General features: G+C 31.5%; 1 protein-coding gene across 2 annotated transcripts; it reads right to left on the minus strand.

The window, feature by feature from the left end:
- Positions 1-5,647: 5,647 nt before the first annotated feature.
- LOC110713676 (nucleobase-ascorbate transporter 7-like) lies at positions 5,648-10,556 on the minus strand. Of its 2 annotated transcripts, none has more exons than XM_021892133.1 (15): positions 10,188-10,554; positions 9,884-10,007; positions 8,957-9,054; positions 8,698-8,874; positions 8,499-8,599; positions 8,201-8,276; positions 7,991-8,050; positions 7,686-7,870; positions 7,353-7,449; positions 7,119-7,205; positions 6,882-6,940; positions 6,683-6,774; positions 6,528-6,605; positions 6,270-6,430; positions 5,648-6,188 (listed from the first exon to the last, which is right to left on the minus strand). In XM_021892133.1, the coding sequence occupies exons 2-15, from the start codon at positions 10,002-10,004 to the stop codon at positions 5,970-5,972; spliced, it is 1,611 nt and encodes a 536-aa protein (XP_021747825.1). In that variant the 5' UTR covers positions 10,005-10,007; positions 10,188-10,554; the 3' UTR covers positions 5,648-5,969. The 2 variants fall into 2 exon arrangements, with proteins under 2 accessions (XP_021747825.1, XP_021747826.1); XM_021892134.1 differs by having other exon boundaries at positions 5,970-6,188; positions 9,884-10,004; positions 10,188-10,556.
- Between the last annotated feature and the right edge of the window lie 8,850 nt (positions 10,557-19,406).

The raw sequence follows: 19,406 nt of genomic DNA on the forward strand, positions 1-19,406 counted from the left end.
CTTATAAGATTCATTCCTTTTCAGGTTTGAAGTTTTCCAATGAAAAGTAGTCCCTTACTATCATAACAAAGTGTGAAAGTGTAGGATAATTTTTTAAATATGGATTATTATTTATTATTCCTTTTTTTCAAAATAGATTTTGCACACCAAGTATATACAAGTTATTATAAAAATAAAGAGATAAACTTGATTGTCCAAATCATACATAACTGTCATTTCATTATAAAGTTGACTTATTTCTTTTTCGTCCAATGAATTAACAAATTCATATCAATCAATTGTATGTGATTTGAGATAACTAATCTTATTGTTTATTGTTATATGGCCATATGTATACAAGATTTTCCTTTTTTGTAGAGTTAACGCGAATTCGATAAAAGTGTAATGATGGGAAGAATTATTGTTGACATTATTGTTACATGTAAGGATTGAACACCTTATCTAAGAATCGGAAGGTCTACGGCTCTCCGTGATCGGTTATAAGAATGTTGACTATGAACCTTAGGTTTGTAATTTGTATTGTAAAGTAGTTGGGGGATGCAAAAGATTGGATTGGCTGTTATTATTTGTCCAGCTCCTTTGATACTTATATAATTTTATTGTCTTATTATTATTATTTGGGTCTACAATTTTAAAGATGAATAAGACCATGGATGATGACTTGTAACATTAATTGATGCAAAAATATTCCCCACTTTTAAGAATATTTGTCAAAATTATCAAAAGATAAAGTAATGTCACACACCAATGATCATTGAAATCTTTTGAAAAAACTTTACCTTATTTTATACTCCATATATTTAAAAAATCAAAACTTGGAACAGTTTTGGTAAAAGGCAAAACTAGCTTCATATTTTTGCAACATAAAAAGACATAAGATATACAACCTCCATATATTTAAGACCAATTTTTTTTTCATGATCTTCAATGTAAATTTTTTTTTTTTTTTGACAGGTTCCATATACATTTTTTACAATTGATAAATTTAAGAAACAAATCTAACAAGTTTTGCATAATAAGATAGACCTTTTTCCGTGTCAAAAAAAAAAAAAAAAGATAGAACATTTTCATTTGTCATAAAAAAAACATTTGTCTTCCCAAACAACTAATTTTGTCATAGTGGTGCTAAAATTTTTATGTGTATATAAATAAATAATTCTAAGTAACTCGAGTTAGTTATTGCTCGGATGCTTATTAGTATCATACATTAATATAAACTAGCTTTTTGGCTCGTTTAATGCACAGGTTGTTACTTGGGTTAATTATTTTCATATGTAGGTATGCTTTATTTCTATAACTTAAAAGGAAAACAAAAAAAAGAGTGAGGATAGAACTGTGAAAGAAGATGAAGGAATTTAGTTAGATATATATACATAAAAATTGTGGGATATGAAATAACATATTAATAAAATTATATTTAAAGTCTATGAGATGAAAAAAAAAATTATTATAATTTATATATTTATGTATTACGTAGCTTTTTTGAGATATTCTCAACGTCTAGTTACCCCAAAACTTATTCAAACCAAAATCAATATACTTTTTTTTTAAAAAAAAAAATTTAGAGATCAATCAACCAGTCTGACATGTCTAATTAGTTATAATAAGTTGTGTACTCGTGTTCATTTCACCTTAAAAGAATAATTTCAGTAAAAATAATTTCAATTCAGTCAAAATTAATAACTTTAAAGAAGAAATACTACCTCCGTTACAAGTTATGTGCAACGATTTGACATAAAGTAGAGAGGGAAAATGTCTAATCGATGCACATAACTTGTAACGGAGGTAGTATAAAATAAAATCAGTAAAAATAATTTCAATTTAGCAAAAATAATTTAAGTTCAGCAAAAAAATAATTTCAGTTCATAAAAATAATTTCAATTTAGCTAAAAATAATAATATGAAGTGAACATGACCTATACCGACTATATGTAACTTACATCGGTATCGGGCTGAAAGGGAAAATTGCATAGAAAGAGAGAGTGGGGCACTAGGCCCACAACTCGAATAGATTAGACTAGTTTTAAGGAAACTGATGCAATTGGTCTTGGCTGCACTCTAGTGCAGCCAAGATAGCTACAATAAGTGAGGCCCAAAACGCGCGGTCCAAATAAAAAATGAACATTTAGTTAAAAAATATGAACATGAAAAAAAGAACATTTAATATCAAAAAATGAATACGTTAAAAAAATGAACATTTAATACTAAAAAGTGAACATGTTATAAGGAAATGAGCATTTATTAAAAATGAATCTGATTATCATATAATCATAAATTTGCTAGACCACGACCTTAAAAATGAACATTTAGTTAGAAAAATGATATATATATATAAAAAAAAGAATATTCAGTAATAAAAATGGACACGTAAAAAAATGAACATTCAGTAATAAAAAGTGAACATCTCAAAAAAAATGAACACTTAGTATATTAAAAATGAACCTTTATCATACAACCATAAAATTGGGATCATATACATCGGGAATTCTCCAACTTAAGGGCAAATTCATTGTACATATCATATACTTCTACATCACTTCTTACTTGTTTCTTCACTAATTCAGAGTCTTTGTCTTCTACAAATACAATTAATCTGTACTCACTAAAATATACCAAATAATCAGAATTTTCATAATCATCACAACACATGTTCATAATAATTCATATGCTTCTTCATCACTTCTTACTTGTTTCTTCACTAATTCAGATTCTTTGTCTTCCACGAATACAATTGATCTGTACTCATTAAAATATAACAAATAACAACAAATAATCAGAATTTTCAATCATAATCATTACAACATATGTTCATAATCATCACATTATATGTTCAAAATGATTATTTAGAATGTTCATAATGTATAATCATTAATATAATAGTTAAAAAATATAAATTATCACTCTATGTGTCATTTGCGTTCATAATCAATAACAGATATGTTCGTAATAAAAAATAACGAAACATATATGTTCATAATAAATATGGAAAATGTTCATAGTTTCAACACTAAATGTTCAAATAATTCAACTTTCAACCTAATGAAATGAACATTTCATAAAAATATATACACTTTAAAAAATGAACAATTAGTATTAAAAAATAAAAAATGTATAAAAATGAACATGTAAAAAAAAAGTTATGAACATTTAGGATATTAAAAATGAACATGATTTTCATATAGGTTCAAATTCATTGTATATAATTATTAACGAAAAAAATAAAGATATAATAAATTGTTGAAATATGTTCAATTTTTATGTACTAAATGTTCATTTTCAATGTACTAAAAGTTCATTTTCTACTAGATGTTCATTTTTAAATTACTACGTGTTCATTTTTTTTTTACAGAAATTATACTCAAGTTCGATCGTAATTATTTTAACTCCAAAAAAGTTGAATATAATCAAATTAATCCTGATTCATCATAGAGAAAATAATTATTGATTTTTTCTTCAAAACAATAATAATTATTTATTTTCCATAGAAAAAATAGTTATTGATTTGTAACATGATTGAGAATCTAAAAACCACCAACAAAAGAGAGAAAAAGAATACCTAGAATTTAATTATTTTCAAAAAAAAAAATAAGCAATTCAATTACTATTCACATCAAAATCAGAATACCAAGAATTAAAATTAAATCATAAAATCAAAAACCAATTTATCAAGAGTATATTGAAACTCATCAAATTATAAATTCAAAAACAATTACAAACTCATCCAAAGTCTAACTTAATTAAACTAATTGCAAACAACACAAAAACTAACCTTCATTGATGATCTCATTAAGATTAACAACCAAATCCATAGTGTTGCATATAACAGAGGAGAGAGAAAATGTCAAATGAAAGAGAAGAAAGAGGAGAGAGGAGAGAGAGAATTTCGCATGGAAGATGGGAGAGAGGAGAGAGGAGAGAGAAAATTGAGATCAAAATTATTATTATGAAAGTGAAGAAAGAGAATCATAAAAAATGAAACTTGAAGAAGAAGATGAATTAAGTTTGTGTTTCATTCAGTGGAGGTTGCGTTTTGCCTTGATGCAGCTATCTTGGATGCATTAGAATGCAGCCAAGAATTTGTAAAACTGATGTTAGCTCAAAAGTAGCCCAAATGTGCTAATCTAGTGGTCCAGTTTTAGGTCCACTTGGGTTCTTGAGGACATAAGAAATTGTTTGGTTAAGATCTTTCAATTTCAAATATGATAATGCCCCTTAACAAAATTCATAAAGACCTAAAATAATTTAAATGTACTTGTAGAAGGAACCACACAGGTTGAAAATGAAAAAGGGCCTTTAAATTATGCAATCACTACTTAGTTTGATGCATCATCCAATAAATCAATCGATATCAAACATGTTTAAATCAATGTTTTGGATAAATAAATACTAAGTTGGTAATCTAATTTGAACACTATTAACGTGGAAATTACGTTCAAATGAAAGCTAATATAGTCTATCCATAAACCACCGAGGTCGTTTTCACTCGAGTCATTTCTAGCATAGAGATTTTACGTACATAAGATTTTTGGTACATTTTTAGACAAGATTCTCTTTAGTTATAGTATCAATTTACTTATAGGCTCACACCGAATTTTTATTTGGGCTAGTTAGTAGAATGTGATCAACTCACTCAATTTAAATGTTAAGTTTTTTTCCAGCCCTAAGTTACCAATCCTTATGTCCCTTAACAATTGTCCCATCTCCCACATTGAAGGATCAAGGTTGTAGTAAATGATATTGATGTATATATATCTACTTTAACCTAACCATTTTAAAAATATGCAAATATGCTTTTCCATTATTTGTATTTGAGTGAGTATCATTTACCCATGGCAAATATTATTCACCAAACATATACTCCTTCAAAGTACTCCATTTGTAATTTGATATTTTTATTTAATTATAACTTGCAATTGTTGGAAAATAGTATCAAAAGAAACAAACCAAATCATGGAATCTACGCATTCATAAATACGTTTGTATATATATGTACCACTTAACCCGCTTGCAAAAAAATCATAGTTAAGCCCGTTTCATAACTCATATTCAGGTGTTAACAACATAAACAACTCACATCCTTCTTATTCTGTCCACGTGGAATAAGTCACACACGTAACATTAAAGTTGAAAATTAATTCCAACAGCAATAGGGGTGAAAGAAAGGAATAAGAAAAAAGATACAATAGAAATTACAAACGGGAGGTAACTAGATAGTATAATAGAAATTATAAAAGATCAATCTATTATAAGTGTTAGTGGACCAACTCAACCAAAAGCATGGGCCCTCCTCATACCCAGCGCTTAATATTCCATTTGATTGTGGGGGGTGGATGAGATTCGAACCCGTGACCTTTATGTCACGCTGGCTCCGATACCATGTTAGTGGACCATCTCAACCAAAAGTTTAAGCTGATGGTTGAGTCCCAAGAATATGTTTTATACTCTATCAATAAGAAATTAAGAACTTTCAAGTAACATTGTCCTCATACTTATATTGTTAGATATGGAGCGCTTCCTAGGGCCTCACGGTTAAGACTTTTTCGTTAGATATGAGTAGTTGGGACAGTGTGACTTAATTATACGAAGAGATGGGGTAGTAAGGATTAGTACATTATAAGACTATAAGCCTAAAAGGTGAAGCTCAAAGTCACAAAACTAGTAAAACCATGTTAAGATCTATACAGAGCAGGATATAAGCATATGAACAGCATGAAGCCAAGCCAAGGCACTCCATAGTTGGAATTCTTTTAAACAACCTGGACCAGGGATACAACTATTCGGGCAAAAAAGCTATATATAAATTTTCCCTTTACGTTCTTTCGAATCTTCTCATCTACACAGCTAAAGCTAGAGGTCTGCGGCATCAAAAGTATAAACACTGAACATCAGAATGAGGGGAAAAAATAGGCCAGAGCATGTCATCTTTTCACAGTTTCTACTTTTGACATCTGATCTACTTTCCAGAAAATTCACACGGATGGGAAGAACTTGTTTAGGTTGAAGGGCAAGGAGTAGAACTCTTCACTTCTGGTGTCTCCCTTGAATGATCGGAATCTGTCCCACCAATGTGACCCTCGGTCTTTTCTTGTCCCACTGTCTTTTTTGCGCAATGTGACATCCAAAAAGTATGCCAACACACCAGCAACAAAGGGTTCCGATGAGAAAGGCACATTTACCATGTCATTGAACTGCATGATTCCATAAACAAACCAGCTTAATCATAGCTTTAGGAACTCTGGAAACAGAAAAAGATTGTAGTTTTTACTTACCCATCTTGCATGTGTGTGTACCGGACCATATCCCTTCACTGCTGTGTACTCGTTGAAGTATTGTGGTATAGACAAGCCCATGAAAACTGAGAAACCTAGAATGAATTTTGTTCTGAAGCTGTTTAAGTTGCAGAATTGTAGGAAGCCAAGACCCGCTGAGCCTGCTCAGATTGCATGAAGGTGAAGAAATATCAGATGGTTTGAGCCTGAGGAATATACTATATAGAACGAAGCTTGCTGGTTGGTCAAAGAACGTACCAACATATGCAAAGAACAGGCAATACAAAGCTGCCACCATAGGTGCTGGAATTGAGGCAAATACAGCTCCGAATTTACCTTGTCATAGTAAGTCCAAAATCAATAAATGTGATAAAAATTGTAGGAGGAACACAAACATCTAAGATAAAAATTACCTAGTATTGAAAAAAAGATCATGAATCCTGCTGCAATCTGTACCACCCTTCGACTGCCAACACGTGTCAGAGCCAGCAAACCGGCATTCTCCCTGAACATTAGCAAGACAAAAGGCTCATTGCCAATCTGAGAATAACATTAACCTTATAACAGAACACTGGTATCTGCATAACATAGGATGGGTGTATGGAGTCTTACACAGATGCTGATGCAGAATTCCCAGTTCCGAATAGTCCACACAAAAGAATACCCACTCCCTGTAAGAAGAGAGGAGAAACCAAAAGGCATACACACAGAAGGGAGTCAATACCAACCCATACATTTAACATAACTCTAATGTACTCAACATATGAAAAAACATTTTCAAGATTATTTAGGATTCTTTTTAAATGGTACTTTCCACCTATACTCTGAATTGCTATCAAGTATAATCACCTGCCAACCAATTCCACGGCTAAGAACAGATGGTGGCACAGGTGTTGCACTTGCATATCTTGATACTGCGATGAAGGTACCAGTAGACTACCACACAACAAATAAAAAAGGTGAGACAATAGTGAGAGTGAACTACATGGTTGAGCATAACAAGAAGAGGTTAAGTGAAGATAAAGAATGAACAATAGTTTGAGAGAAAATTGTACGCTTCTGCAATTTAACAAGTGTACAAACCTCCACAAGGGCAACAAACGAAGCCATCATCATAGCAAAGGCTTCCCCTGCGTCAAATGTTGGAGCTCCCCATTGAAATGGATATGGAACACTTATCCTGCACCCAATAACAAATTGCAGTGTGATATTAATAACTCTTGGCTGATGAAAAAGACGATTTGGGATCACAGCACATCATTAATGAGCTTAAATTTTAGAGCTTGCTAATCCAGAGTTTTCCATTTGATCTAGCCTCCATAAATCCTACTTGCACTGTTAACTTACAATAGCCTTACGTGAGGAGATATGTAAAACTCAGTTGCCATATACAAGAGACTAGAGCGGGGTTCATACCAGGAAGCACCACTAATAATTCCAGCACGATCAGTTCTGCAACTCAATTGAGTTGTTTGTGACCTGTGCCTATAGGCACCTCCAACTGTGAGTATGTGAGCATAAATCCACACAATGGCCACAGAAAACAGAACAGCAAAGCGATCAAATATATGTCTTTCACCGCGCATCAGATGAGGTAAGTACTGCAAAGACAACCATGAACTCTTAATTCTTGATGATAACTATATAATCTAAAACATCATGTCAATGCTCCTAAGGAGATTTCATCACAGATAGATTATAGAAGAAGTATCCATTGCTACCTGTGAAAAGATGAGTAGGAGTACAATATGCGGCAGCCCTATCTCAACACATTTAGCAACCTATTCATCAAGTAACACATGGTAAATAATAGTCATCATTAGGTCTCAAATCTTTATCATGAAGTATTGTACAAGTAACATAGGAAAGATCATATTCATCATTTAGGTCTCATCTTTTTTTTCAGTGGTTTCCAAGATAGTAACACTTACCCCAGGAAAACCCAATTCATACAACCCAAATCCAGTGAGAGCTACCAAAGGAACAGCAGCCAATGGACTTAAGAACCTAACAAATACAGGACATGTATACACGAGGATAGAAGTTAGAGTCCCTCATCACATTAGAATACAGTATTGAAAAATCTATAAATGAGCAGTTAAAACAGTCATGGTACAATTTTTACATAACCTCCCAAGCCAAAACACTAGAATTTACGGCCCACAATTATCCCATATCACGAAATAGTAGTCAAAATGAAACTTTTGGCCAAGAAGTAATTTAGTTTACCTTGCCACATTACGCCACAAACCACTAAATCCAAGAACAATTTGTAGGATTGAAGCAACAATAAGTGATCCTTGGATTCCCCGAATTGTCTTATTAAATTTCTGCAAAATGTTCCAAGATATATTTCATTAAGTGGGTAATGAGCATAACCAAGCCCCAAAAGGTATCATCACTCAATATATGGTTCCAATAACCGAACCTCCTGAGGATCAGCAATGCCACTGTAACGACCAGCCAAAACAATAGAAATTGTGGTGGGAACATAAGTATAAGAAGCCCCAATAACAGCCGGCAAGCGAGTACCAAACAGGGTCTGGAACAATGTGTTCACACCAGCAACAAATAGCAAGGTTTGAATCATTCTAGCTTTCTCTTCCTACAAAGAATAACCATATGACTTCAGCTCAAGTTTTAAATTCCATTTATAAAGCAAAGCAGCATAAGCAATAGATAAGTACTTTTCCTCCTCCCATCTGAGGAACCAAATAGGTAGGAATGAGCACTGTTGTCCCTAACATCACCAAGTAATGCTGAAATCCAAGTAAAATAGCCTCAGCTGCAAAGTTAGCCAATAAACTATAATCAGCATCAACGTTCATAACAACAAAAACACATGCACTATACAAATAATGTTCATGGGGTTAAATAATACAGATAGAAACATAATTTGAAACAACATCATACAAATCCAACACCACCCCCTCCCCCACACAAAATGACACAAGTAATATCACTACAAGAGCTCATTCCGACACGAGTATGTGTCCAAGTGTCAGGCTCCCTCTAATTTATGACCAAAAAATTTATTTTTGTCAATATGAAGTGTCAAATACATATTCATATTTCATAACTCAAAAAAAAAAAAAAAAAAAAAAAAAAAAAAAAAAAAATCAAATTATGAATTATGTCCATGGGATTATTAACTATACATAAAATCAGAAATCAACAAGTGCTACAAGTCTACAACCCAACATTAAAAATTAATAAAGAAACGAAATCTCATTTTCAACACGAGTATGTGCCCAAATTTCACACTCGACTATTTCATGAAAAAATTAACTTCTTTGGTTGGAAATAAAGTGCATATCTACCATAATCATGTCAGAGTATCAAGGATCAAGTAAATAAACATAATTTACTACACGTAAATTACTAAAGGGAATCTTAAGGTCCACAAGCTGAAAGTAACAAGAATACATAAACCAAAACGAAGTTAACGTGTTGAGTGGTCACAATCAAAAAGTAAAAACAAACCCCACAATTTATCAATTTCCAAAATTCAAAAGACAAGAGATCTTCACAATTGATTGACTGCAAAATCAAAAACAGAAACAACAAATTAATACAATAAGAGAGATCATATAATAAAAATAAAAGTGACTTACGCCAAGGTGGTGGACTAGTAATACAATATGAAACTCCAGGTAACTGATCTTTTACTGGGTGTGGCTGCAGCTCATCTTGCTTTGGCTGTGGCCCTGGTCCTCCTCCACCGCCACCTGCCATCTTCTAGAAACACCCAAAAAAAATATAAACAAAATTTTTTTTAAAAAAAAAAATTAAATGAAACCCAGAAAAGTAAATGAGAAATCTAGCAAAACCCAGATGTTAGAATTCCCAGAAATCCAAAAAAAAGAAAAAAAAAATGATGATAAAAGTGTACAATGTAGGTTGAAATTTGAAACTTACAGTTCAGAATTAACTTGTAAAAGAAGGAAAAAGAAGGGTACTAAAAATAATTTGTAGGGAAAAGAAGACAGACAAGAACTTTGTAAGGGAAGGTGGAAATGGTGTGAGTTACACTTTTTAAGCAAAAAAAAAAAAAAAACAGAAAAAATAATATGAAGGGGAGCCCACTTTATGGGTGTGAGATTAGCCAATGGTTAGATAAAGAAGGAGAAGAATAAGAGAGGGAGAATGGGTGTGAAAATGGAGAGAGAAAAGAAGTTGGAATTCATGAATTAAGGAAGGAAGGGAAGAAGGGAAAGAAGCAGTGTGGCAGTCCAAAAAGCAAGTGTGTTGTGTGTATGAGTGTATCAGCGACCAACATTGATATTATACTTCTCTGCGTCCCCAAGGAATCTTTGTCCTTTTATTTAATGTAATGGTTACTTGAATTAAATGTACTATAATGTGAGTAGAATTGTTACTTGAATAGTTGAATTAAATGTTCTACAAGTATGATTTTAATCTTATTACACTACATTACATTAGTATTGGGGTGTACTTAATTATCGGAGAAATGATTTTAGCATATCAAAATTGATTTAGGCACACTCATTGTAAGATTGATTTCAGTTTTCTAATGCTCTTCTCACATGGAGGTGTGCCAATATCAATAATGAGTGTGTCAAATTTTAGTTTCTTAATTATTTGTCTAGAATCTGTGAAAGTTGAGATGTGTTCAAATTTTCTTTTTCACTAATTGGATCAAGAGAATATGTATGAATAATTACCCACGGGTTTGTCATACAATACACTTTTTTTTTTTTTTTTTTTTTTTTTTTTTTTTTTTTTGAGAATTGTACAATATACATAGCATCTAACTATTTTCACATTTTATTTTTATTTTTTTGTCATTTGAAATTCTTCCACAAAAAGGAAAAATTAAGTATCAATTCATTAAAAACTCTACTGAACTAGCATGTTAAATTTATTAAGAGAGGGATGGTAAAGAAATCTCTAACTCCAATTAAAAAGTCTCTAATGAAATTTGATCTTACGAGACAAATCTCTTACCACTATGGTTAGCCTTGTTTAATTACAGTGTAGCATAGGTCACTGATGTGCCATTTTTGAAAATATATAAAGAAAATTACAAATTCAGATATTCTTTATTGAAATGATTTTTTTTTAATTAATATTGTATTAATTTTATATTGAAATAATTATGACTCTTAATTGTTACTCGTGTCGTCATACTTAGGGTCTGTTCTCATTGACTGAACTCAGCTAAACTGAATTGAACTGAACTGAACTGATGAGCTGAATTGAACTGAACTGAACTAAAATGAATATTTTATAAGAGAAGGAAATTAGGAGCTGAATTGAACTGAACTGAACTGAATTTCAATGTAAGAGAACAGGCCCTTAATACCCCCACCGTCTCTTTATTTTTGCCCCATTGTTATTTTTTGGGTCAAACTTTATAAACTTTGACCGTAAATTACCGTTAATCTACAAGAGATAATATAGTCATGAGTGATCTTGTTAATTATATTCGGCTTATTGCATAATTTATTAATATCAAGTTTTTATAATATTTACGTGTATGAAAATGAAGATATATGTGTTCTAAGACGCGTCTTGAAGACCGTAAAAAGTCAAATGGGGCAATAAAATAAGGACAAAGAGAGTACTTATCAAGGGTATTTCTGTATTTGTGTAAGCCTAATAATTACAAATATTATACTTCCTCCGTTCTTTTTTTATTGCACCATAAGGAATTTCACGCTTGCCAATGCATTACGTACTTTAGCTATGAATATCCTCAATTATACTTTTGTAAAAATTATAAAAATTTTATATTTGAAAAGTAGAGTTCGATACAAATCTAACTAGATTCCACATGACTATATTTTCCTAATGTATAAATCACAAATGATGGTAAAAGAAGATTAAGTGAATAGTGTAAAAGTCCTAATGGTGCAATAAAATAAAAACAGAGGAATTACAATATTATTCTATTTATACTCTCTTTGTAGCAAAAAAAAAAAAAAAAACAAAAAAACAATATTTGATCCTTGAAAAAAAAAAATGGTTTAACATTTATGATTTGGATTATTTCCTGTTTGGTTTGATGTAAAATATTTTCAATATGAAAATATATATTTTATGGAAAACTACACCTAAGTCCCGTTCACTTTACCTTATTTTTACTAAATTGAAATTATTTTTGATGAACTTAAATTATTTTTTACTGAACTGAAATGATTTTTGCTTAACTGAAATTATTTTTACTAAATTTCTATTTTTTTTTCTTCTTTAAATTTACTGATTTTTACTAAACTGAACTTATTTTTACTGAACTGAACTTATTTTTACTAAATATTATTGTTTTAAGGTGAAATGAATATGGCCTTACAAAATAGTTTTTTTGTGTTTGATTCTTACCAGAAAAGTTAAAAAAAAACTTGGAAGTGAAAATGTGGGAATGGGTGACAGGAACATAAAAAGAAGATAAGTAGGGAGAAAAATGTGTTTCATTTGTGAAGGAAATGTTTTACGGGGCAATTCACTTTCTAGATATGTTGTTTAAACTTCAACTTTATCACATCTTAATTTGATTCAATAAAAAAAATGAATAAATAAATAAAAACACATTGTTTAAATTGGATCGATTTTTAATTACATGCACATACTAGCTTGGTCACTTTAGTGTCTTCATGATATCTGTAAGGAAATAGTCCATTGAGTGGCACTGACTATGTGATTAAGCTACGTTTACGTGATAATTAATTTATACATACTCATTATTTCATTAACATCAGAACTTCTGTAATAATTATATATTTCTTAATTACTCTACAAACAATTAGTACAACATATGAACATAAATTTCGTTTCTAATAAATTATGTTGCAATGATATGTAGGATCATTATTAAAATAAAGTTAGTAGAAACTTTAGAGAATGTTTGCATTGATTTGCGTAATTATATAGATCGAGTTATGCTTTTGAAATGACTAAAACTCATACCATTATATCTAATGTATGCCTTGTTTGAGAAATTTTAATCTCACATACGTACAAGGAGATAAATCTTTGGCTCATTACTCATCATACGAGTCATAATGTCATGTCAAACATTTAGGTATTTTATTCGTATATATTCTCTGATAACCAAATACATGTATGGTATTAAGAATCAACAAAAATCTAAATTTATACCACCATATAAAATTATAAAGTATTTAATATTATACTCCGTAGTTGTAGTGTTTTTTATTTATTTATTTATTTTTTTATTTTTTATTCCTTGCCTTTATATTTTAATTTCCCTTCAATCACGTAATGAAAAAGCTAAAAAGGGGGACCTTCCCCACCGTCACCTATACTCCCTTTATCTACTTAAGTTGTTACTTAGGTCGTAGTAGTTTGTTCCTCCTATTTGAATGTCAAGAAAAAAATAGTAAAAAGTAATGTAGTAAAGTGCAAATTTTGGTGTATTTTAGACTTTACAGTTAAGGTAATAATAATGTTGATCCCATGGAATACTTCTTTACGCATTGCATTGAGGTCAAAAAAGAACAAGAGAAATAAAATTGGTTTACCTTTACAATGATGAAAAAAGGAGTATACTATCATATGCCGCTTCTTTTGTAAGAGTATAGCACTTCGTGTTTTAATAAGTGTTACATTTACTTAATTACGTGTTTAATAAGTGTTATACTTTTTCTTTTTGGCAAATAACAATACTTCGTATATCTTTCTCAATTTATAGATCCTACTCAAACCCACTGTTACTTTTTATTATTATTATTATTATTATTATTATTATTATTATTATTATTATTTAATTTCTTTCCTCTTACTCTATTATTTTTCAATAATCTATTAACCTCATTATCTTTCTTTTACAATTTTTTAATACACTAACTACCCCACTTACCTCTTATTTTATTTAAGTTGCCTAAAATTATGTATCAGTCAAAGGGTAATAGTTAGGACTTGTTCTCTATCAGCTTAATTTCAGTTCAATTCAGTTTATTTTTATTTTTCTTCTCTCATTAACAATTCACTTCAATTCAATTCAGTTCAGTTCAGTTCAATTCAGCTCAATTCAGTAAATCTGAATATGCCCTTGTTATAAACACGGTGGGAGTAACAAAAGAGTTTATGGTAGATAAGTCTCCTAGAATTATTGTTCATTGTTCTTGTCTCCATTTTTAAATTGTATAAAGTTTAATTTTACTATAAGTGTGACCCTAGGCAAATAAGTGTGACCCTAGGCAAGTTATAGCAATTGATTGAAGATTTGAAGTGTGACACCCTATCTTTCCATTAACATTTATGAAATATAGAGGTTGAGTGTCAGATGACTCTTTCGTCACAAATGTTTGTGGACTGGAGTAGTAAATTAACAAGGTGCGTGTATATATATGTTACAATTGATCTTTTAATAATGAACATAAGTAATTTCAATCCTAAATTAATTCTTAGTCCTTGATAAAATATTACTAAAAATGATTAAATTTGTACTAGTAGGTAGCAAGTAATGTACATGCTTATATAGTTATATTAAGTATTTACGAAGCAAAAAAAAAAATATGGATAGAGATTACATCATGATTTGAACATGATGTAGAGATCAAGAGGTCACATGCATGCAAAGTAGTATGTATACAATATACAATAATTTGGAGTAACACAACAATTATTCAATTAAGTTTACTATATGCTTTTCCTACTTTGTAGAAAGAAATTATGCCATTCACGTTGCACCTTCGATGCATGTCATGAGCATGCTTTGCTTTCTTCTTACTATATGTTTTCCATGGGATCCCTTGGATCTTATACATGTGCCACTATTTCTATTCATTTTGAGTCGTATTCGATCTTCAACCATATATAACATGGATTACATCAATTACACATTATTCTTTGTAATTAAAATCAGTCTCGAGTATCTGAAATTTTTTCTGTGGAGGCGGATGCACCATCCGATTTTCTTTAAAAAAAAAGGCGGAATGAACACTTAGTTGTTCAGTAAAGAACATATACTACGTAGTTGCTTTGTAAAGAACATATAATTATTTTATAAAGAACATCAAGTTTTATATGTTTTTTTGTAAATCTAAAGAACATTTGTAATATTAGTAAAGAACATGATAATATTAAAGAACATTATTCATATAGTAAATGTACATTTGGTATAAATGATCATAAATAATCAGGTATGTATATGAAAAACTACATTTTACTGTATTATAATTAATGTAAAGGAAATTTTGTGAAAAACTACATATTATAATCTAGAATTTGCGAAAAACTACCTATTAAAAAAAATGTTGTAATTGACTACCTAATTTTTGAAAAATGTTGTAATTTACTACCTTACATTTTTCAAATGTTACGTCGTCAATTACAACATTTTTTTTAATAGGTAGTTTCTCGCAAATTCTGGACTATAATAGGTAGTTTTTCACAAAATTTCCATATGTATATTGTATTATATCTTAAAGAACATATATGTTATAATGTTGGTTACATGTTTAATGTACATGGTATTATTTGGAGGAAAATTTGCCAATTACTACCGCAAGTTATTACCACTTTGTAAATTACTACCGCAAATTAAAAAAGTTGTGAATTACTACCGCAAAAAATTTTAAGATGTTGCGATTACTACCAAACCCCCATTAAGCCCAACTATGACGTCATTATATTACTTTAACTCACCGGTTAAAGCTCTTAACCATGGTCAAACATGGGTTAAAGCCCTTAACCATGACGTTATTATATCCCTAACCCATTTTATTTTTTTTGGTGGCTGGTTAAAGCCCTTAACCATGGTCAAACATGGGTTAAAGGGATATAATGACGTCATAGTTGGATTTAATAGGGGTTTGGTAGTAATCGCAACATCTTAAAAATTTTCGCGGTAGTAATTCACAACTTTTTTAATTTGCGGTAGTAATTTACAAAGTTGTATTAACTTGCGGTAGTAATTGGCAAATTATCCTTATTTGGATCATATAAGTATATGAAAAAGAACATTTTACTGTATTTTAATGTACATTGCATTATTTGGATCTATGTATTAATCGGTCGATCTTCTTCAAGAACTTCATTTTATTTCTCATTGCAACAACAAAATTACATCAAAATTGCAATTAATTTCCAATAAAATCAAATATTTTATTTTTCAATCAAATTTATAAAGAACAAACAACACTCAAACTCAAAATAAACAAGTATGAATGTCAAATAAACAAGTATGAATGTCGAATTTGATCTTACCTTTCGTTTTTATATGTCATCTTGAACAATTTTGGACTCAAAATTTCGAATTTCTTGAAATTTTGCTTGAGTTTTGAGGAATTTAAATGGGTTTGAAGTTTTGTTTGGAGAGAGAAAGTGAACTTTTGGTAAAAAAAAAAATATGAAATGATTTGTAATTAATGTATGGTAAAAAAAATAATTATAATACTATTTATAATCTATTTCATTATACACAATTTCTTTCAAAAAAAATATATACAAAATTATTGCACAAAAATCTGATGTACATTATAAATGAACATTATGTTCTTTTATGTATATGTCCATGTACAATTGTACATTATAAATAAACACTATGTTCTTTTATATGCCCATGTACATTATAAATAAACACTATGTTTTTTTTATATGCCTATGTACATTAGTATACACTTGCATGTACATTCCTCCTTTTTGTATTTTGGAGCGGATGCACCATGCGGATCGTGCATCCGCCTGCACGAACCAAGCTTTATCAAGTATCACGTGATTTGGAGCTCTCAAATAAGTTATATGTATACTTTTAGGACCATCGATCAACTCTTCTTGGCATTAGATTTTTATCGTGATTGTACAAGAAGATTTGCAAACAACCACTGTAAGGGTTCCTCATGTGTGTCAATGATCTCCAAGACACCAACTACCAAGTGCTTAATAATTTTATATAGAGTATAAAACCAATCATGGAATTTCAACCACCAACTTATAGTTTTGGTTGATTTAGTGATCTCAAATGGTATTAGAACAAATTATCATAGTTCAATACTAACAAGAAACAACTCGGTAATTTAAATAAGCATGCTCAAGATGAAAATCATTTGAAGATATGTTTGAAACTAGTATTGCAGTTTAACTCTTGTGAATTGTGATTGCCCAATACAGGCTAGCTAGTTGACCTCATGTTGAAGTCTTGAACATTGATTTTACACTCCATTAGTTTGTAACAAATTGTTTATCATTCCATGGTCGTGTTAAAGCATATATACTTACTACCGACTTAACCTAACTTAGGAACTAATTTACTTGCATAAAGCATGGCCTTGTAATCCCATTTTTTTTTTTTTTTACATATATAGGCTAAAGCTAAACAATATTCCTAAGAAATGATTTATGCATAGTCTTCCAATATGCATTTTATATACAAAACAAATTTGTCAAAGAAAATTAAAATTTTTGAACTTAACACTAAGTAGTTAAAAAAATAAAATAAATAAATAAATAAATAAATAAATGTTAATAGAGCATGTATGGCCCGGCCTGTTCTTTTGAGCTCCTGGCAGAGCAGAGCAGAGCAGGAGTTAGCAGAGTAGAGCCGAGCACAGCAGAGCAGAGCCCGAGCTGTGCCGAACAGATTTCATTATTATTATTATTATTATTATTATTATTATTAATTTTTTATTATTATTATTATTATTATTATTATTATTATTATTATTATTATATCTCAAAAACAAAAAGTCATACAACCTACAATAAATTAGTGGGAAGCCGAGATACAATCTGGGCCCCCACTCCTCTAGCTATAGCAAAGCCTACCCTAGTAAAAATATGAGCTGCAGCACGTGCTCCAATGTCTTGCGTCGTCGAGAATCTCTGAATTCGCTTAAGCAACGCAACAACCTCCTTCTCTAATTCACCAAACGAAGAAAAGGAGAAGGGAATGAACCCATATCCAATCGTCTGACAACGAGCCTCATACTTATCCCGCTTCCGCTGAGCTGCATCAGCCACAACCCGTCCAGGAATAAAGTCAGATAGCCTTGACTGTGTCAAAGGAGAAGATCCTGTCAAATCAACACAGACATCGCGACCACGATCCCAAGAATAAAGTAACACATCAGCAGGTCTGAGGGCCTCATCGTTCCCTCCAGACAATCCAATATCAACCTCTTTCCTTGCTGAAATCCCAGAACGATAGCAAACATCAACTAGGGTATCCCGAACAACATTATGTCTATGTTTAACACCCACGATACCAGCACACGACACCGCGTGATCGCCAAAAATATCCCCTGGAAAAACCCTCGAACAAGCAGAGCACGGTGTCGAGGCAGAGAACAACGGAACACCCAATCGGTAGCATAATACACATCAATAAGTCTTTGCGTTCATAGTCTGACCCAATCCTGAAATAGGAACGGCCCGAAGCCAAGCAAACGTGTGATCTCCCTGCTGAGATTTCTACAATGCTGATAGACGAGGGCATAATGAAAAGGTGGATTCTGCAGAATCGGTAACCTTCGTGAAATATATATCTGCCAATTTCTTCATAAGTTTTGGGGAAGCGACCTCACTAGGATTACTTAAAAAATCAGACTCCACCACGCCATTAAACAAACCCAAAGCGTCTTCAAAAGCTCGACCATGACCAACAATGTCAGCATGCTGTAGAAGCTTTGTTTGCAACCCAGTAGACTGCAACCGAGAAGCAAGAAAAGCATTATGCCGAACATCACCTGCAGAATAAACACCAAGCCCTCCAAACGCAAATGGTAAAGTGGCAAGCCGCCACTGCCAATCGCCAAACCCAGGTCCTGAAGCAGTAACAATACGCTCCAAAGAAGATCGAAGAGCCTCGTCAAAAGTGCGCTGAGCCGCCTCAAAAGTACTAGGGGGACAAGTACGCAACGCAAAGTAGAGTTTAGAAACTCCGGTACAAGCCCTAAGTAACAATAGCTCACACTGAGGATCATCCAGCGTAGCAACCTTATCCATAAGCGCAATGGTCTTGGTCACCCTATGCATCACAAGCTCACTACTAAAACCAGAATCAGAACTAGCAGGACCACCAAGCAACTTAACACCACGCGAAGGTCGAGCAATGTTAGGTGGAAAGACACCCAAAAGCCTGCTTCGGGGGTCTTCTGTAGGCCAGAAAACAAATTATTATCCAGTTAATTCCCAGATAAACAAAATATTATTATT

Source organism: Chenopodium quinoa, unplaced genomic scaffold, assembly GCF_001683475.1.
Source record: "Chenopodium quinoa cultivar QQ74 unplaced genomic scaffold, ASM168347v1, whole genome shotgun sequence".
In the NCBI taxonomy this organism is placed as follows: Eukaryota; Viridiplantae; Streptophyta; class Magnoliopsida; order Caryophyllales; family Amaranthaceae; genus Chenopodium; species Chenopodium quinoa.